The sequence below is a fragment of the Manis javanica genome, chromosome 13, assembly GCF_040802235.1.
Source record: "Manis javanica isolate MJ-LG chromosome 13, MJ_LKY, whole genome shotgun sequence".
NCBI classification, from domain to species: domain Eukaryota; kingdom Metazoa; phylum Chordata; class Mammalia; order Pholidota; family Manidae; genus Manis; species Manis javanica.
Genome location: NC_133168.1, coordinates 6,618,282 through 6,640,841, shown reverse-complemented (window position 1 = coordinate 6,640,841; position 22,560 = coordinate 6,618,282). Strand labels below are relative to the sequence as shown.

Genomic DNA, 22,560 nt, shown 5'->3' with positions numbered 1-22,560 from the left:
TTAAAGGCTGAAAAAAAGGGTAAAGGTTATTGGGAAATACTGTATTTGTCATCATCATTGCAAAATAAGTCATTAACTGCAAGACAAGTGCATTTGATTAGTGACATAGTTCATGATGATTTCCATTAAGAAGCAGCAGCTCTGTCTCAAATGAAATCATTTAGACCAAAGAATAGGGAATATGAGTGCAGTGTAAATAAAATATTAATAGATTTCTCAATGGCGACTTCAAAGGAGTGACATAAAATAGGACTAGGATGTTCTGACAATAAACTTCCTATCTTGGAAATGCCCTAGTTAAAATGATGAGGGGTTAAACTCATTTGGTTTCCAAAATATTAAAAGGGATTTACAGACTTTGTCACCCATTAAAACTCCACTGGGAATCAAATTCATTAATTGACTTTTGCCTGAAGCTAGGAAAAGCCCAGGTAAGTGTATGAGTAACTTTCTTTGTGAGATGTTGGAGGGTGATGGTTATGCTTTGGATCTTACCTGTGAGGCTCTTGCTGTTCAGCTATTACTGATTGGAAAGTACAGCAATATGTAAAAGGATGATATGGGGAAAGATAGAATATGCTTTTGAACCTGCAGAGATCAGTAGACAGGTAAATAGTGATGTTAATGATTAATTTAAAAATAATGTAAATGATTAATTTGGACATTCTTACAGTTTATGAAATTATATTTCCAAAGCAAGAAAATCATAAGAAATTAAATGTTTAAGTTTTAACATTTTCTCTGACATGTGGTCTTACACTTTTAATAGATAATACTGTTTTGCTCAATAAATGAATATGTTGATGCATTAGAGATTGAATTATTTGAATCATGCATTGCTGTTAAATGACTTCCGATAACTGAAACACTTTATTTGAAACACTCTTCAGGGCATCCTGTATATATGACATAATGTTTTGACTTTACTTGATTTGTGATTTGTCAAAAGTTTGGTGAAGGAAGATCTTTTATTCTCAGTGTATGTTAATTAAAATCCACGTAAGTGAAAAATTTCAATCTCTGACCTCTTCCTGATTCAGAGTTCAATTATTATTTAAAAAATAAGAATCGACATAGGCAAAATCAGTGTATTTAGATCACACTGGATTTTCAAAGAAAATTTAAGAAAGTCATTTTTTCAGGTAATACTTACTTCATTATTAAATATCTTTATGCTTAAGAATCCATCCATACCATTGTATTTTATGCAGCAAAAACCCTGAAGGAAAATATCAGAAATTTGCCACAAGAGAATCATAAACTATTTTGGATAGATTGCATCTGAACACCTAATTGATGTCCCAGATTTCCCATAACAATTCTGCTTAGTCCTGGTTGACTGTTTGCAAGGACGGACAAACCACTGCCTCTTGGAACAGACTACCACTTGGGGGCATTTCTCACTTCCCTTTCAATTTTTTTTTAATTTAAATTGTGTGAAAATTTGTGAGAAGCCGCTAACCATTTGCCCTTATTCTTCCTTTTATATTGACACGGAGCAGTCTTAAGCTTCTTTCACAGGTCAGATCTTCAGATGTTTAAAGATGATTTTCATGTCTCCAATAATTATTTACTCTAGGCCCACCCTCACTAGTTGCTTCAGTGGACCTTCTAGAATTTCAGGTCCTGTCACAGGCCATCGCTTCTCACCTGAATGCCTTTCAGTCTGTGCATACTTGTTACTTACTGTAATTATTACTGATGTGAGCCAAATTTCGTATGAGTAAATATAAACTTAAAAAAATAAGTTCGAACAGTATAAAAGACATAGTTTCCCAAAGCCAAATAAACAAAGATGATCAAATATTTATCTGACGACTTTCATGTTCTTTCTATTCAGTAAGATCAACGCATATGAAATCATCCTCTGTGAGCCATATCAGGTTTTGGACGGGCATTTGTAGGCGTAGCTTGACCTTTTAATCGGTTATGTGCAAATGCTTAGATATGTGTGGCCATAGCTTTTTGGATAGAGGGAGAACCAAATGGCTTCTCAAGAAGAATTTGAAATATAGATGATGTCAGGTGCATCTGGGAAGGAACACTATTCTCCCAACTCCCTGATACAAACTATGCTTCCAAAATGAACACTCCCTGTTATATTCTAGAACAATCCTCCTCTCTCTTTCCCTCCCTCCCGCCCTTAACACTATTTGTAGAATCATTTCAACATTGAGCTTCAGGTGCCTGAGTGCATTTCCCTTCTAACAAACTGAAAATGTTGCAAGGCAGAAAAAATGTAAAATCAGCTAAATGTGGATGTTATATTAAAGAAAAACAAATCTTCAAGATCATACCTTTGGGTTTACAATAACAATGCGGTAATGTCGGTGCACTGGTGTCTCTTCACTCGTTATTGACACACTTCTGTCTTCTCTCCAGCCTGTGATCAGCTCTCTCTCGGGGTGGCTGCCATCTTCGGGCCTTCGCACAGCTCTTCAGCAAACGCTGTGCAGTCCATCTGCAACGCCCTGGGCGTGCCCCACATTCAGACCCGCTGGAAGCACCAGGTGTCAGACAACAAAGACTCCTTCTATGTTAGTCTCTACCCAGACTTCTCCTCGCTCAGCCGTGCCATTTTGGACCTGGTGCAGTTCTTCAAGTGGAAAACTGTCACAGTCGTGTATGATGACAGCACAGGTAAGAAAGGCCCGTGGCCCTTGGGGCTGTGCTTTAAATACACACAATTTTCTGAAACTCATCCTAGAGTCTTACTGTATTCTGAAAAGACTTTGGCAATCAAACAACACTAATTTGACACATTCAAACAAAGAGCAGCTTAATCATACATTTTTTGGTCTGTATTTGTACAGTAGGCATTCTTTTTTTCTGTGGGGGTCAGTTAGTATAAATTATAATATTGGAGGAAGGAGAGAGTGTGAAATATAATATTGAATTTTTTATTCCAATAATTTTTCTACTAAGTTCAGGATAGTTTCCCAACATCAAGTGTCATGATTAGCAGTCAATGAAACTTGTCAAGAAATTCAGAATTTTGTCTTAACATTTTCTCTAGCTCTTCATGTGCAGAGAACGTGTATGAAAAGTAATAACCTTTATATCTGGGTAGCATGTTAAAGTTTCAAAAAGGTTCTTTTCTCAAATTGCAACAGTTTAATACCCACTGAAATACTCAGAGGTTTTGGAACCATTTATGTGTAGACACAGTATAGGAACTTGGAAAATAGAATTTATGAAGTGTTTTTCATTTTGGTGTCTTCAATTAATATTTTAATGAATAGTTTCTGGCCAGCAGTTGTGCTTTCTTGTTTTAATATATGTTATTATTTTTATATATGATGGTTATCTTGAGGTATCAATTAAAAACAAGTCTTCTAGATAAACATAAGAAAGTAAGCAATTAAAGTAGAGTATTAATTTTCCTTGGCTGTTACATTGATGAAGGAAGTGTATATTATTTTGGTTATTAGGTAGTGATAAGGTAGGTCACATTAAGGCATGTAGTGCCTTTATTTTAGAATGTAAAGAATTTTATTCTAAGACAGTTCTGTCTGCATGTTTATATCAAAATTGAAATTCATTTGAATTTAAATCCTCCCAAAGTATGAGCACACTTTGTTCACTCATGCAGAATTTAGTACTTTGCACAGAAATTAGTCCATTTGCCAATAAAATTGACCATCTGCAAGTTGACAGATAGGAACTCTCTCCCGAGAGATCAGGGAACAGGGAGTTACAGGGGTGAGAAAACAATGAAGATAATTTGAAAAACATTTTCATTGGGATAAAAAAGAGTGAGTCTAAATACACATTACTAATTTTGAGTCTAAATACACAAGACTAATTTTGTTTTTGTGATTTAAAAAAGTGAAATGCTTATAAATAATCTTAACTAAGAAATACATCAATAAATGCCCTTAAAAATAGCCTATTTTTGATGTGTTGTTTAGCTCAGATTAGACCTATTGATTTTATTGTATTATGTTTTATTCTGAGTCATTACTTTTCTGTCATTGGTAAAATTTTGTATGTCCAATTATGGATGGCAAATTCTCTGTAAATGGTTTCTTTGGGGTTGCACAAAGTGATGGTCCAGGGGTATCTTCAGTTACAAATTGGTCCACATATGTTTATGGATGTCATACACAGAAATGTATAAATATGAGTACTCATGCATTGTGAATTCATGGGTTATTTACTTCTCTATTCCCTCTTATATAATTCAGGTGAATTCTGCCTAAACGGCACACATCCTCAAAAATGCACACACATGATATAGATACACACACAGACACACATATGTGTATGTTGTACATGAGATATTTTGTATTTATTTCTTATTATCCTAAAACTCCTCATAGTAGAAAGAAAATTTTCAAATGTTCAAAGGTTTATAGATATACCACCTTTCTTTACTATTGCATTTGTGTGTGTGTGTATGTGTGAATGTGACATTTTTATTTCATGCAGGTGGTTCTTGAGTGATTGAATAAAGAGATAATGGAATTTGTGATCAAGTTCATATCACAGTTTGATAAATCTCCATGTGTAATTGAGATTTGCTTTAAATAATATTCGAAACATTTATATCATTGAAACAAATTTAAATAAAAATATATATAGTTAATTGATTAGGTATATAGTCTTTTGATGGGATACTGGACCTCAGATTAAATTTACTAAAATAGTTTTTTACTATTTAAAATATACTTTTCCACTCTCTTCACTTTCAAGGTGACTGACATACTTTGAGATTACAAAGGTCCTTGATTATTTCAATATTAATGGTAACTGAGTCACTACAGAATTATTCCTAGAATACATATCCCTTTAAAATCCTCTGCGAAGAAAAGAAAAAGTTCCATTTTATGCAATATTTAATTCAAAAAATATTGATTGAGCACCTGCTTCATGCCAGGGACTGTTACAGGAGTAAGGTCATGACAGTAAAATAAAATCCCAATCCTTGTTGAGTATTTAAATATGAAGAGGTATTCTCTTCCTATGTAGAGATATGTGATTGTTCATGCTTTTAATATTTATAATGAGTTAATTGCATTCTTAACTGGCCATTTGTAGTCCCTCTTGATACACTTTTAAGAACTATTTTTGTTTTTTGTATAGCATAGAAATGACTCAAAAATCAAAGTCTTTGAAATGTATTAAGTATATAGAAATAGGCTTTGTTCTTTTGGATATGTTTAAAAAGTATCACGGTGGAATTTTCATGAGAGAATTCACCAGATAGCATTTATAAGCTTCCCAAAGGAACACGGTGACTATTTGATCATGTGGGAGGAAATCTGATTACAGCAGGACCGTGAACTGAAATGGGAAAAAAAACCACCTCATGCCCAAGAAGATAAACACTGTTGGCTGCATCATGAGTTTACATATCCGCTGTTTACTGCAGGACACACTGTGCCATTTTATTTACATTTCCTTTTTTTCTTTTCCAGATTGATTTATTATGTATGCTGTTCCTCCCATTTATATTCATTTCTTTTTTGTTGTGTTGTCCAGTTTGATACATGATAATTATACTTTCATCTAGTCTTTGTTCCCACCCCCAAAACAGATGGGATGAAAGATGAGAAATATAGCGCTGGAGTAGGAGAAATTCTTAGAATGATGTTAACAGGAGCTGTTTATTTTTTATGATAATTAGCATTTGTTGTTGTCATGGATGAATGCTTTTAAACACCCTGAAAGTCTGTTATAGCTCTGAGTGATGTCCAAAAATGATGGAAAAGAATTGGCTGCAAAAACAAAGCTTTGTTTATGTCAGTCATTTTGGAACATATGATTCATTTTAAATATAAACTAAAAATAAGCTGGATAGCTGTCAGCTTGCAAGCAATTCCAGGATAAGTTCTGAATATTTGCTTTAAAATCCCTGTGTTTCATCTTTGTTTATAGATCAGCAGTCCATTAACAAAGAACTCTGAACTGGTAAACAGGACTCGATTCCCAGTTTTGCTTCTAAATTACTGGTACAACTTTGAAAATAAGAAGGGAATGGAAATGATTTCGGAAAAGAGCTTTAATGTACTAGGACATTGTGCTAGTTTCTATTATATAAACTATTTCACTTAATCATTAAAACAATTCTATGAGGCCTAGGAAAAACGTTATTACCCCACCACACCTGTTTCCTCCAATGACTGGCTGTTTGCCCACCAGCATCTCAAGACAGAAACCTGAATGTCTTCCTTGATTTCTTCCTTTCTTTGGCCCCACAGTCAAGCTCTAATGATTGTCAGTTCTATACTTTGGTGATCTCTCAAATCTGTCCATTTCTTCCATTCTCTCTACCACTTCTTAGGTCAAGATTCCCATTGTCTCTCACCTGAGCTATCACTAACCAGCCTCCAAGCTGGTCTCTCTACTTCAAATCTGCATCTACTAATTCAGTCTTTACATTGCAGTTAGAGTATTTATTTTTTAATGAATTTCTGATCCATTCTCTTTGTTAATACCTTGTCATTGCTCTAAGGATGAAGTCAAATGTTTTTAAAAGCTTATAAGACCTGATATGATCTAGTACCTGTACCTGCCCGGTGACACTTGAATCTAAATCCCTCACTTACATCTTTCTAGTTGACCCAGTAAACTTCTTTCCACAGCTGCAAATACCATGCAGTTTACCTGGCAGGCTCTCATTCTGGCCCCCACTCCTTCTACCCACTGAGTGCACACACACATGCTCGTGCATACCGTCTGGCTTAGATATCACAAAGAAAGGCTGCCGTTATTCCAGCTCCCAAGCCTAGAATAGCTCTCTCCCAACACATCTCATGTGGTACGTCCATGACCTTCCCGCAAGAGAGCATTCATCACATGTGAATGACTTTCCTAACGGCTGCATTTTCTACTGGATCAAGTGTACATCTAAGCAGAATGGGCCCTAAGGCTGCTGACTGTTCTGTCATCAGCACCTGGATATTTCCTGGCTCATGAATGGTATTACTATATCCATTGTTTAGACAAAGAAACTCCAATGGATTATATAATCTGCTCAAGGTCAACAAAGCTTAGGTAGCTTTTAGTACTTGTATTGAATAGATTCACCAATAATTTTCAGGTATATAGACATGATTTCTTCCATAATTTCAAATTTTATAAGAAAGCTAGAGTGAATTGTGCTTATATCTTATTTCGACTGCAGTTAAATATATACATTCATTAATTTACTTATTTGAACAATCGATATCAAGCATCTTCTGTATATCAGTGCTACATGAAGTACAAGGGATGGTTTTATAGATGAAACTGAGTCTTTCCATGGACTCAGAGTACAGTGAGGGGTGGAGAGGACTGGTGAGCAGGGCGTTATTATATTGTACCAAGTACAGACAGAGATGAAAAAACAATACTGTGGCAGCTCAGGAGAGGAAGATTTTAAAGCTTCCTGATAAAGGCAGAGGAGAGTTTTGGAGAAGGTGATATCATCATGCAGTTATCATGAAAGATTAATAGAGAAGGGGCTGGAGGGAGCAACATGTCCAACTGTGAGGATGCTTCACGGAGCCGGTTTGTTAGGGAACTGGCAGAAGCTTGTGACTGAGCATCAGAAACAGGGCAGATGAGGAAGGATGACAGGGAGTCTACAAAAGGTCAGCATCGGAGAAGTCACAAAGAGCTTTTTACTCACTATTCTGCGGTATCTTCCCTTTCTGCCCTGGAATCTGCGGGTTACAGCAATACCAGTCATGTTTGTGTGCTGTGACCCTGCTTTCCAAGCCACCTTGAATGTCTTAGGGTTGGGCAAGTACCCATTCAGCTCCTTTCCTGGGAACTCAAAAAAGGACCTAGAGAGAGAGGCATCCAGTAAACTGGGCTGTCTTGGCTAATATGGTCTTTGATGTCATAACATTCTAGATTAAAATTCTGGCTCTGTTGTATAATTCTCAGCGAGCTACTTGAGTCTAAAAGCCTAAGTTGATGTATTTGTCTTTGAAAACAACACATACTTCAGAGGTCTGTTGTCACCATTAGTGAGATATGTAAAGTGTCTCATAAAGTCCACATAGTAACAGCTTAAGACTCACAATAATACAAATGTCAGGTGTGATGTGTCTTCTATTCCATATTGAACTCTATAAAAAAGGAATTATTATCAATCCCACTTTTTTAATGTGAGAAAACTTAGGTGCAGAGAGTTGAGATAATTTGCCCAAAGTTACATAGCAAGTAAATGGTTGATCTGGGTTCTGACCCCAGGCAGTCAACTTCAGAGCACACACACTCTGTTAAATACTATGATGCGATGTTAGTTGTTTTGGTTTGGTTTGGTTCATTTTGCTGTCGTTCTTTAAGCAAGAGAAAGACACAATCCTAAGTATTTTTGGTAAAGGCTCTCTGATGGCAATGTGGAGAATGTCCTGGGGCCACTGAGATGCAGAGGGTCTTAGCACAAAACCGGAAGCAAGAGAACTTCTGAATTAGTCACATTGAAAAGAAATTCTCAATTAAGGAGTTTTTGATGGAGGAATGATAAGGTAGAGAATTTAGGAATATTTAGGAGATACACATTGCAGGATTTAGTAAGAAAATAAGGAGAGGGGATGATGGAGACAGTGAAGATAAGAATGACCTCTGTGTTTCAGGTCTGAACGATATTAATCAATGGCACATTTAGCTAAAAGGGGAAAACAAGGAAAAGAGGTTTGGGAGATAGAGTAAATTTTGTTCTTCACATGTTAAGCCTCTATGAAAGCATCTATGAAATATTTCCACCAATGCATCTTGAAAAATAGAAATTCAGTTTGGGCATATATTACCCCAGTTGCTGTTTTGCTCTGCCCTTCATTTACACTTCTTTGCAGTATGAGGAAATGAAAAAAAATTCAACAAAAAGCAAGGTCATGGTACAAGAAGTTCAGAGTTATGTCACTGAGTAGGCAGTCATGGAGATGAATGTAAAAATGAGAAGAGTTTAGGGGAGAGAATATAAATTCTTTTAGTTAGTGAAGGAAAATCAGTCATTGTTTTATGAAGTGTTGTAATATTCAACAACCCGAGCTTTCATTCATTTCTGTGGTATGGCTATAGAAATAAAGACCAGAGCCTTTATTATAAGTAAAAGCAGAAGTGATTTCTTTACTAACCTTATTAACCTGGGTGGAATATATTTACAGTCTATGTTGTAGATATATCTGTAATGTGCTTTTGGAGTTAGTTTAATAAAATGTGAAGTCAGTTAACAGTAAAAATTTATTTTATCTTGGGCCAATGTTTGAAATAGGGTAAAATAAAATAATACAATAGAATAAGTTAATATGAAAATATGTATTCCTGAAGTACACTAACTTTGAATAATATAACAATTTTTGTATTGTAAAATATATAACCAAAAAATTTCAATTTTATTTAAGGAAATGGGTAATTTGGGTGGAAGATGATTATATGTTGCACATTCTAAGTACAAAGCTTCAAGTTCTCTACTTACAAGTGCAAGTACAATTAGCAATTATGGGTTAAACCTAATTATTTGGATATAGTTGATTACATAGTTTGGTAGATTAGTGTTTCCACAAAGTTGGTTTTGCTTGAGACATAGTTTCTTTATTCCTCTTTAAGCAAGCATAAAAATTATTTAGAACATTATTACTTGGGTCCTGATTACATGATGACTGGATATTGTTAAATATATTCATGAAACTATTTCTCTAAGTTTTAAAATCATTAAAATTACCCCAGCCCTAAAAGACAAAAGTAATATTGCTAATCATATAATTCATATTACTGCAGATAATAAGATGAATACAGGCTTCACCCTGTTCAGTGGCTCTTCAGCCCTTGGAAGAATGAGTTCTAACTCCTCAGCAGGACACAGGCGTCCTCCATCACTGGCATTCCCATGCCTCTGATGTTACGTACCTGGTATTTCTTCTCAATACTTACGCCATAGCTTTCCTTAAATGGTAGGATTGTCTTACAGTCATATTCTGCTGTCTCAAGTCTCAGCTTTCTGCACCAATTGTTCTCTGTCTGATGGGCCCTTCTCATTTAGTGATCCATTCACCACCTTCAGGATGCATCATAAAATATTCTTACAAACTATAAATGTCAAGTAAGCTTCCCTGATCCCTACCTGTGTGAGTCAGTAATTCTGTTTTTTTGTATGATGTAAGAGTTTATTTGATAGTATAGTTCATCATCACTTCAGTAGTAAATCTTATTTCTAGAATAATCATATAACCAATTTAGCTTTCCTGGGCATGAGATCTCTGAATAATTTATAATTAATGTATCGATTTATGCACTTCATTTTAATGAAATGTATTCCATTATTTGGTCTGCAAATAATTATTAAACTTTTACTAGGTGTCATCACTATTCTGAGTACTGGAGATACAAGAGTGAATAAAACAAAAATTATTTGTCTTATGGAGCTTGCCTTGTAGAATAGGGTGATGAACAACAAATAACAAAACCAATACATATATAGTCTAGTATTGAGTGTGATAATTGTTATAGACAAATGAAGTGGGGGGGTATCTAGGGAGTGTAAGGGAGGGAGTATTATGATATCAAGTTGGGTTGTCAAAGGAGACCTTTCTTGGGAAGTGACAGCTGAGCTGAGACTTGAAGTATGCTGAGGAAATATGCCATGGGAATCTGAAGGAAGTGTTTCAGACAAAAATTAAGGAGAAAAAAAAAATAACCAATGCAGAAAGAGGTAAAGAATTTTCAAGATAAAAGAGTTTTTAGTTTTAAGTTGGAAAAGGATTTGGGGGAAACAAAGTTAAAGAAGATTTTTGTGACATCTGTCATTTGTTTTATATGTGTGTGCATCTACATATGTGTACATACATGATTATATATGTATATTTTCCATTACTGTCTTGGCAACAATAATGCTATTCCTTTAAAAATAACTCATTGCAGAGACTTTTCCATTTTTAGAGCCTCCATTTTTATGAGTTACTTATTAATGATTAACAGCAATAACACCTAAAAAAATGACAATGTTCATGTTTAATTATAATAAGACTTCAGGTGAGAAAGAAAAGAGATAAGTCTAACATATATCCATTTCTGCAAGATGTAATAGATCATTTATTGTACACATGATTAAAAATAATCAATGCTGCATAAGAAACACTGTTTTAAAAGCCCAAATCCTCAATAGATTTAAACCTAGTTTTGATACAATACATTTGGTTAACACAACTGTCTTCCAATAGAGTTTTCTGTTTTATACTTGACATTGTGTAAATGTTTATCTTGTTTTAACTGTAAGGTATGTAAAGTGTATTTGGGGACAAAATTAGTCTAGAATCAAAAATTTTGAGAAGACAAGAAACAGTTCAAACCCAAATTCTAGACAGGCTAATTGTCCATCATTATTTCAGAATTATTCCAGTTTGAAGATTATCACCGTGTTCAAGCTAATAGTGCTTCAGGGACTCAGAAAGGAATCAGGAAGTAAATTTTTTGTATAAATGCATATTAAATCTATCTTGTGATAAAGAGAGCCTTGCTTAGTAAAAGCTAATGATAATACAGAACCTAACATATGCCTCTCCTTGCCCCAGATAACAACCAAAGATGTTATTTTACTGTAATAGATACTTGCATTTCTGTAAACCCAACCATGTTCCTTTTGATAAACAAAATTTATCATATAACTTATCTTAAAATTAAATTCCAAAACTCTGGTTCTTAAATTGAATTGCTATCAAGGAATGGAATTTGCTGGGCTTCTGTTAAAACTAGAGATTCCTAGGCCAACTCCTGTGACTCAGTAACTCTGGATTCTAGCCAAGGGCTTTCAGCAGAAATAGGAAACCTAGCCAAGTGTGGTAGACATTACTTGTGTCCACCAGTATCTGGTTATCTCTGCCTCGCAGTTTCCTAGTCTTCAAATTTTGGTGTGACTGTGTGGATTTCTTTAGTTGACGAAATGTGAGCATTAGTATTGCTCATTTCTAGGTAGAAGCAGTTAACTGCCTGGCCCTGAGTTCTCCATCTCACTCATTTACTGCTATAGCAATTGAGCTATAAGTTCAAACCATCCCAAAATGCTGAACCAAAATATTGAAACTAGCTGTCCTGGAGAATTATTCAGATCTTGCTGTTATGAGATATAGAATCTTGTTCTGGTAAATCGCTGTGATTTAGTGGACGATTTTTTCCTACAGCATAACGTAGCTTAGCAGTCCTCAAAATCAGTGTCATTAACATCATTAGGAAAGTGCGTTGAAACACTGCCTGGTGGCTGGTGGCCATCCTTCCAGTTTCTGATTTAGTAGGTATGGGATGTGGCCTGAGAGTTTTTTCTTTCAGGAATCCCAAGTGATCACAGTGCTGACAGTCTAGTGACATGCTTTGAGCATCATTGATCCACCTCATCTCTACTAACTTTAAAAACCACTGATCCATCTAGTCATGAATAATATGCAAATTATCACGTTTTGAAAAATGATTGATAATAAATCAAATTCATCAGTAAAATGAACAAAGGCATAATTTTATAGGTAAAAACAAAATTTAAAAGCAAACCTGGAATAGTTTCATAGAGCTTTAACATCAACAAATATCAATCACTTATTAAAAATATTTATTCAGTTGTCTGAACTTCCACACTGAGTAGTTTTACTTCTGTTAACTAGTCTTGTCCTTAGAGCATTTTAAACAGTTTTGAATTTCTTTTAATACAGAGGAAGTACATCACACTTTAAATATAGTAAAAATTGTCAAGTACAAATTAGTAAGATTTAGAATAATCTAGCATTGATCTAATGTTTCATAATATACATTCCAGCAAATGTACAAATAGTTTTACTTTAAGAGTTCTGCAAAAAGTATTAATTGCATGACTAATGATTCTGATTTGTCAATTAAGTATTTTTTAAAATCTCCTGTTCCATTTTTACAGTGAACTTTATATCCTTTTCTCCAATTGAAATAATTGGGTTGACATTAAAGAAAGAAAATTAAGCCCTTGAAATCTTAACACTAACTTGTTAATTACCCTATTAATTACACAATGAGAAATGACAAGCTGTAATTCCCTTTCCTAAGTATAGCTGAAGGTCAGAGAGCTATCTCATTGACATACTTGGAGACCAAAACAAATTATGCAGATTTTTCCTTTTAAATACCATCAGATGTCATTGGAAACTCAGATCAGTGGTTTAAACATAATCTTTAAACATCATTGTTTTAGTCTGTTCTTACAGGAATCAGAGTACCTATTATATACTAAGAAGTAACATGACACTCGATAGCAAAAAGCAAAAATAAATAAAACAAGTAATCCAATTACAAAATGGACAGAGGACCTGAACAGACATTTTTCCAAAGAGGTCATACAGGTTGGACAAGGAAATGATGCTCAATATCTCCAGCCATCAGGGAAATGCAAATCAAAACCACAATGAAATACCACGCTTACAAGATGGGCTCTCATCAGGCAAGAGAGAACAGGTGTTAGGAGAAGAGGGAACCTTTGGCACCTTTGTTGGGAATGTAAATTGGTGCAGTCACTTTGGAGAACAGTAGGGAGGTTCCTCAGAAAAGTAGAAATGGAACTATTCTATGATCTAGAAACTCCACTTCTGGGAATCTAGTCAAAGGTAACGATATCAGAATCTTGAAGGCATATCTGTATTCCCATGTTCACTGCAGCATGATTCACAAGGTATGGAAACCACCTAAGCATCTATGGATGAATGGATAAATAAGATGTGAGTTTATATTATATTGTTATTAGCTATGAGAATGTTATTTAGCTATGAGGAAGAACATATGGACCCTCAGGGATCTTTACAGTAAGTGCATTAAGTCAGAAAGAGAAATACAGGTAATATAGGACCTCACTTTTATATGGAATCTAGAAAAGCCGAACTCAGAGAAACAGACTAGAAGGGTGAGAGAAATGGGGAGCTATTGGTGAAAGGGTACAACTTTCAGTTATAACAATAATACCTTCTGGGGATGAAATGTATAACATGGTATCAAATCATCATATTTTAGACCTTAAACTTACACAAAATTATATGTCATGTATATCCCAATACAACTGGGAAAAAAAAGAAGTATCGTGGCAAACATAATTGATATGTTAAAAGAAGCCGTATCTGTGGGGTTTCAAACACATTCTGGGTGTTAACTGTCTGGGTCTATTGACAGAGGGTTTTTTGTGCCTTTAGCCTACAGCAGAGATCAAAGAGCATTGACAGAGGCTATTGGCAAACCATAGATACAAGGAATTGTTTTCTCTGCCTACTTACATGATAATTATTGAACATGCTATTTTTTTTTTTTTTGGTAGAGTTCATGTAAATTGTACAGGGCAAATTTTGCACACACAGTGACCTACTATGATATCATTTACATAATTGTGTGTGTATTTTCCTCAATACTATTTAACTTATTGTTGTAACTGCATCATTAGGAGATTTGGATAGACTCTAAAAGACTTTGTAGAACTGACAATATTATTTGTAAGTCTATTGGTTATTAGTTTAAAGTAAAGATAACATAAAGATTTGTGCAGTCTTTAGTTTCAGTTGTCTTTAAACATATATGGAACACCATAATATTGTACTCAGATTTTTTAAAAATTTTATTTGTAGTAAAATACACACAACATGAAGTTTACCATCTTAAACATTCTTAAGTATACAGTTCAGTAGTATTAAGTATATTCACATTGTTAATGTACAGTCAATCTCCAGAACTTTTTCATTTTGCAAAATTGAACCAGTATACCTATTAAAACACCCCACTTCCTGGCAACCACTGTTGTACCTCCTGTTTCTATGAATTTGACTCTCTGGATACCTTACATAAATAGTATCATACATTATTTATATTTTTGTGATTGACTGATTTCCCTTAAAATAAGGTCCTCAAGGCTTATATGTGTTGTAGGGTGTGTCAGAATTTCCTTTCCTTTGTAAGGATAATAATATTCTACTGTATGTCTTTGCCACATTTGTTTATGCATTCATCTATCCACAAGCACTTCAGTTACTTCTACCCTGTGGCTGTTATTAATAATGCTGTTATGTACACAATAGCTCTTCAAGATTCTATTCTTAATTCTTTTGGGTCCATACAGAGAAGTGGAGTTGCTGGATCATACGGAATTCTGTGTTTAATTTTTTGAGGAAACATGCTACTGTTGTCCATAGAGGATACATCATTTTACATGCCCAACAACATTGGACAAGGGTTCCAATTTCTACATCCTCACCAACAGTTGTTATTTTATGGTTTTGTTTTGTTTTTTGTTCTTTTCGATAGTAGCCATCCTGGTAGACATGAGGTAATGTCTCATTGTAGCTTTGATTTACATTTCCTTAATGATTAGTCCAGACACATTGAACATCTTTTCATATACTTGTTGGCTATTTGTATATTTTCTTTCAAGTAGTGTCTATTCAAGTCCATTGTCCATTTTTAAATCGGATTGTTTAAATGTTTGTGTTGAGTTGTAAGAGTTCTATATGTGTTCTGGAAATTACCTCCTTCTTAGGTATATGACTTATAAATACCATATGTTGCTGTTTCACTCTGTTTATTGTGTCCTCTGATGACACAAATTTTCAATTTTATAGTCCTGTTTATGTTTTGCTTTTGTTTTTGGTCCCTTTTGAGTCATATATGAAAAATCATTGCCTAATCCAATGTCATGAGGCTTTTCCCCTGTTTTTATAGTTTTATATCTCACCTTTAGATCTTTGATCTATTTTAAGTTAATTTTTGTGTATATTATGAGGGATCCAACTTTCTTCTTTTGCATGTGAATACCCCTCTTTCCTAACATTGTTTGTTAATAAGACTATACTTTCCCCATTGAGTGGTCTTGGCACCCTTGTTGAAAATCATTTGACTATATATGTGAGGTGTTATTGCTGGATTGTCTGTTCCATTGATCTGTCTTTATGCTGGTACCATACTGTTTTGATTATTATAGCTTTGTGATATGTTTTGAAATTAGGTAGTGTGAGACCTCCAACTTTGTTCTTTTTGTCTTTTCACAATTGTCTTGGCTATTCACAATCTCTCGAGATTTCACATGAATATTAGTATAGCTATTTTTATTTCTGAAAAAAAAAATGCCCTGGGATTTTTATAGGGATTGCCTTAAGTCTGTACATTACTTTGGATAATGTATTACAGATTTTTTAAATCCAGAAAAATTTGAGTTATATTAAAGTACACTTTATAAATGATACAATATTTATTTTTAAGCTTATTAGCCTATTTGATAGACACTCAACTAACTTTGACCCTTTATGGACATCAGATCCCAAAATAGTACATGTGATGTTTCAGCTAGGTATTAACACTCTTCTTTAATTTGGACTCACTTCTTCATCAGTTCTTAATGGTACATGGGGGAATGTCGTCTCTCATTAACTTTCCTAACATCATATTTAATGTGAAGACATATTTGAAGGCAAATATTATTTTAGAAATCATTTTCTTCTTCATAAACTTATTACATAGTGATGATATATACTGATTACATAAGCTACTTCCTTACCAAGCATCATGTTGTCCAAAGAAGAACCAAACATGAATAAGACGTTTCCTTTTCTCCAAGTACTTAAAATCTGGTGTTGAAAATAAACTATAATACAGTATAATGCTAAGTGCTAACTAAAAGACAGTCACATGATAAGTGTTATGGCAAAACAGGAGGTGAGAGCAGGGAGTTCAGCTGGTTAGAGAAAGCAAACGTAGATGACATTTAAGCTGGGTCTCAAGGCGTGTTAAGGGTGGGAAGGACAGGAAATGCTAAGGTGCAGAGCTGTGCGATAATGTGCTGAGTTTGTAGCATGGGAACACATGTACTGTGTTGAGACACAGGTATGTTAGCAAGGGGTCCCAAGAATAAGAACAAGTAGGACAAAAGAGATCATAAAGGGTCTGACATGACCTAAAAAGCAGAGCATTATAACCATTTAAGTAAGAAGAAAGGTTAGTCAAAGTAAATCTTTGGAAAAAGCTGACCCTCGAAGTTGAGATTACTGAATATAATGGGACAGGTTAGGAGCCTAAGTAAGTTACAAGCATGGATAGTAGGGCCTATCTTAGTTCAGGCCTCATAATGTTGGTTACCGGGAATCAATAAACTTTCTCTGAAAAAGTGATGTAGTTAATCTTTAAATAAGCAGGTTTTTAATATTATATAACATATTTAAAACATTAAAAAGCTCTTAGTTGTCATGGCTAATTAGTACTATTCACCAAAAATATCTGGCTCTGCTTTTAGGCATAGAACATAATTGCACTTTCTCACCCTCTTTGAAGCAAGACAAAATTGTGTGATTTTCTTTCACTGATGAAATGTGAGCAGAAGTACTGAATCACTTCTTGGTGGATGCTTGGAAAGCCAGTGGTCATTTTGTCACATTTTCTACCTCACACCAGGAAAAGGATGATAAGAGCCTGTGTTGAGACAGAGGTCTAGTAGTGACCACAGTGTACAGAGCCACCTCACTGATCCATGCTAGACAAGTTGTGAGAGAAAGTAATAAACATGTGTGTTATTAAGCCACTGAGATTTGGGTACCATTTTTATCACTTAACCCTGACTCACAGAAAAAGACATACTGTCTGTAAAAAGCCTTGAAAACAAAGAGAAGAATGAACAGACTTAAAATCAACCATAATCTTACCAAAAAGAGGTGGAGGCCATTAACTATTTTGATATTTACCTCTTAAATATATTTGTTGTTTTACAAAAGTTTAGTTTATCCTGCCAAAATAATTTAATTGTGACAGATGTTCACTTTGCTGAAGTTACACTATCGTTACTCAGGAGATTAGCTTTTCTGTCAGTAACCATTATATTATGACCCACCCTGCAATCGTGAGTATGGGTTTTTGTCCCCAGATCTGTCAACTGGCTTCATCTGTTTCTCCCTTACATGGAAAAGCATAATACATAGCAGGTTGTTTTGAATCCACGTGAGACAACATATGTAAAATAAGTGTCACAAAGTAACCTAAACAATAGGTGCTGGAGGAGCTCTTTTGTCTTTCTAAAGTTCCCTTACTAGAGTTTAAAATATCTGATACCTTTAAGATATAAACCATTTCTGTTCAACAAAACTGGAGCATGATATCAAAATTCCCCTTTTCCCCTAACAAAGTAAATGCTGTGTTGTTCTTTTTTTAAAAAAAAAATGAACTCATTTTATCAGTTGAAAATTTTCTTTATAGAACTGATTTTATAAGTTGACATTTTTTTGCACGATTATCTAAAAAAATCCTGAACGTCATTGCTTTTGATTAGCCTTTATGGTCCCTTTAAGAATTTTGATATCAATATACTATTTTTAAATTGCATCAATGTACACTTATTTTGAATATAAGTAACACTTCTGTTCTCTGCTATCTCTAACACTGGGGTCAACTGTAAACACCCAGACTTGTTATTGAAGCTTTATTACATACAAATGATGTTTACAAATTCTTTTTTTTGTGGTAAAACGTATCACAGATTAGTGCATTGGATGTATTTTCTATCTCTACCATTTCTTTTTTATTACATTAGAAAAAAAAATAATCTGAGACTCCCCTTCTCATAATACTTTTAGTTTATTGCTTCTCTCCCTCAATGAACTGTTTCAGAGAATTCCTCTTCTTTAGCTGTGTGTCCCCACCCCCTGTGTCCTCACAGAGCCTCGCTCATAGTAGATGCTCAGTGCCTATTTGTTGAGCAAACAAATGAGTGAATCCTATAGTTTGGGCCTAAGAACCTAGGTTCTGATAAAACTGCATATTTCACTTGAATTTCAAAAGAAAATGTTTCATTTTCTTGGTTATTTAATTATAATTATGCATGTCCAGTTGAGAAAGCACAAGATTTTATTTGTGTTGATGTAAATCTAGTTAATTCTTGCCTCCTGGCCATATGATAAAGTAAAAAGTGAACATACTTACAAAGAAACATGAGGAAACCTTTGTGGATAATGGAAATATGTGTGACCTTGACACTAGCAGTGATTTCATGATGTCAAGACTAATCAAATTTTACACTTTAAATATGTATACTTTAGTTTACTTAAGTTATACCAGAAAAAAAATAACGACAAAAACAGCATATCAAATTGCTTTCTTTTATAAACCGCAACATTTCTGTAGATATTCTGCGCCTACATTTGAAGATTTGCAAAATACATTGCTACGGAAATTTGAAAATGACTGTTGAGATTCTTTGTCAGCAGAATACATAGGATTTCCTGCCAGCTAGAGAAATGAAAACTGTTGCATTTTTGTCTCTGCCAGCATTATCTTAAAATTCCAATCTTCTACCAGGAATGTATGGAAAAGAGAGAAAGAGAGACATTTGGAGAGGAAATAGCCCATTACTGTTAGCACAGAAAAGAGAGACAGGGAATATTTAATGCATGAGAGAGAGATATCAATATTGATCATCGTGACAACATCTGCTATGGAAAAATTGCTGCCCAGCAGCTACATTCTAAGCACTTGGCCTGCCGCCCTCATTTCTCTGCTTTGCACTACTGTGTCCATAGATGCAAGCGTAGACTCTGAATCATAAAGACATTAAAACACTTTCCGAGGTAAAAATGTTACTAAGTATCAAGATCAGGGTGTGAACCCCAGATGTGGAATCCAGCACCCTGATTCTTCATTACACCTCTCTCCCTTCTCACAACCAACACAAGTAGGAAAACCAAGAAACCCCAAGGAAGGGGTGATGAGAAAAAGAAAGTTAACTTCTTTACGTATTGGCGGGTGAGAAGGGAATTGGCACCTGAGGCAAAACCAGAGGCCAGGGTCCCAGTGAACTACGCACGTCCCTGCACGGCTGTGCGCGGAGGAAGGCCACGGACTCCAGGTGGAGAAGTGCTGAGGTCTGCGCAAAGCATTAAACAGAAGTAATGATACGATACGATCTTTGTAACTTTGGCACTATATGCATTTCTGAGGACCCAAACTTTTCTCCCAGGCTATAGAAGATGACATTAAGCCAGGGTTTTGTTTTATGAAACTAAGAAACTGCAGCCAGACAAACAAAAATAGGAGATAAGCAGAAATGAGTAAATGGTATATAGTATCTCCAGTTTTACAGAGCGTAAAGATTATATCTGAACCAGCAGACTGTCACTATAAAAAGGATGCATAATGCCCCTCATACAGCTCACGCAGGCATTTGCTTTTTTTTACTAAAGATGAATAGCCTCTGCCATATTGTAAAAGGGCAGGCAGTGTAAAGTTAGATAATGGAAAATCTACCTAAATGGCTGGCATACACATTTTATGGATGAATACATAAAGCATTCAGCACAGGAAGCGGAAGGCAGAATGACCTGTCACTGTGATATGCCAGGTTCAGTCTCAAATACCTGCTGCTTACGCCGGAGTTCCTCGCCCTTGGTACTGTTGACACTGGGACCAGAGAATTCTTTGTCGTGAGGAGGTGTCTTACACATTGTAGCATGTTTAGCAGCATCCCTCGCCTCTCCCCACGAGATGTTAGCAGTCTCCACCCCAGTTGTTGCAATCAAAAATGTCTCTAGACATTGCCAGAAGTCCCCTGGAAATAATACTTCCTGGTGAAGACCCGCTGGCTTCAACTCATATATTCTCTATGCATAAGTTTTTTTGTTAAATACATTGCAGACTTGCAATAAAGAGAGGCTACAAACTTTAGATACATGGTGGCTTAGGTCTATCTATAGCTGAGAAGCTAATAAACACAGCTCAGTAGAAAGCAGACTGGGCTAACAGTGTATTCATTGGTCACACAAACATTTGTTAGTTACCTCCTAAATGCCTGTCACTCTTCTAGGTTCTGAGAGTTTCAAAATTTAGGACATATGTGAGTTTCGAAGGATCTCATAAGCTTCATTCGTCCAGATTCTCTGAGGTGTGTTCTTGTATTCTGTGAGATCCTCAGAAACAACCAGCTGTGGGACTTTTCATTTCATATCTATAGACAGATATTTTCATTGAGTTATCATGTTTTGCTTGGGACGTGGATATGAAAATTACCTTTAAAACTATTTTTAGTGTTTTTTTTTAAGTGATAAGGCAAGATATCGTGTACTGTACTATTCAGTGTCCATCATGCAGAGGCCATTTCATACATGATAAACTAAGGCTGGCATTCAGAGCTGTGATTGTTCATCAACCTGTGATTCTATGTATTGACTATTTGAGACAATAATAATTATAGTTTTTAAATTATTTCTATTTGTAGAGAATTGTGGAAGGGACTAAGCCTTCTGAATAATTTCCAGGAAATTTCTCTTTCCAGAAGGTGTTTTCTACTTCCCACCTGTCTCTTCCCTCCAAGAAGGTAGTCAGCTCCTGGAATAAAAACCAATAAATATAAAGAAGCCAAATAACAATAGCTCCAGGAACTATAATACATACTTCATTTTCATCATCTTATTTAACTCTTGCAGGAAGAGCAGAGAAATCACAGAAAGCATAAAATAAGTGAATACGTTAGATAACTTGCCCGGGTCACACATGCATTAGTACCCATGTCTGGCTGAATCTTAAGTCGTATGCTTTTGCCATTCTCCCACTTCACCTCTAGACCACAGTAGGTTAGGGTAATATTAAAAATGTTCCCCAACAAATTTCCTTACAGGCAGCAACTGCAGCTGGTACAACAAAGAGATGTTTACTGCCCCTAAATGCAGCTAAAACTGATTCAGTCTCCTTGACAAATTCCTTGCAGCAGGGCTTCCTGGGAGATCCAGACAAATTACTGTTTCCTTTGACCAAAGCATCCTGAAAGCAGGCTGGACATTATTCTTAGAATGAATTGGGATACTTAAATTCTCCTTAACCTTCCAGAGCAGACAGAATTTTTCAGACCACAGCTGAAGAGCAAAGATTTCAAATCCTAATAATCCCAAGAGAAGATGCATCTTAGAAACCAGTTAGTAAGGATGTCAGTCTCAATGACCAGAAACGCATCTCCTCAGTTTGGCTGGAACAAGAGGGAAAAGCCTACAGTCCATTTGGTTCCTGAAGCATCAGAAGGGTCACTGATGAGAGAGAAAGAACAAGAGGGGAGTCTTGGGGCAAAGATACATTTTTTCCATTTCCATTTTCATTTAGCCCTGGACTGCCCCTGAAAAATATGACACACAGAAGCTGACCCAAAACCTCTTTCATCTCGTAATTGGCCGTGCTGAGGGACGGCTGATGTGGCGATGGGGGTGCATGAGCAGAGAAGTCTGCCCCAGCCCCAAGAGAAAGTGACCGCCGGAAAGCCCACTCAGAGGACACTCCTGGACGCCTGTCACAGCACCCGCTGCCCCTTTGCTCCATTAGAAATAATCGCTCCTAAGTGGCCATCATCAGTGCCAGTACGACTTTTTTTTCACATGTACTAAAAGCTTTTCCCTTGGCCCACTTACATTTTTCCTTTTGTTTCTGAGTAACTATTTAATTCCCTCCCTTCTTATTTTGCAGTTAACTGACTTAAAGAAATCTGATTTGAAAGGGGCTTACAGACCTATTTCCTCTTCCCTTCTGCACACCCACCCCCAGCATCTAGGAACAGCCCCTGCATATGCATTAACCAAAAAGACCATGAGTAGGGCATTGTTTTGCACATTTGTAGACAAAGAAGAAAGA

At 35.5% G+C, this 22,560-nt stretch overlaps 1 protein-coding gene across 10 annotated transcripts in view; it reads left to right on the top strand.

The window, feature by feature from the left end:
• GRIK2 (glutamate ionotropic receptor kainate type subunit 2) overlaps positions 1-22,560 on the top strand; it is a 577,367-nt gene that overhangs the window by 214,708 nt on the left and 340,099 nt on the right. For all 10 annotated transcript variants that reach the window (XM_037012294.2, XM_037012291.2, XM_073220908.1 and 7 more), the window contains one exon: positions 2,383-2,640. In XM_037012294.2, coding sequence (XP_036868189.1) covers positions 2,383-2,640 — 258 coding nt within the window. The remainder of the gene's footprint in view (positions 1-2,382; positions 2,641-22,560) is intronic.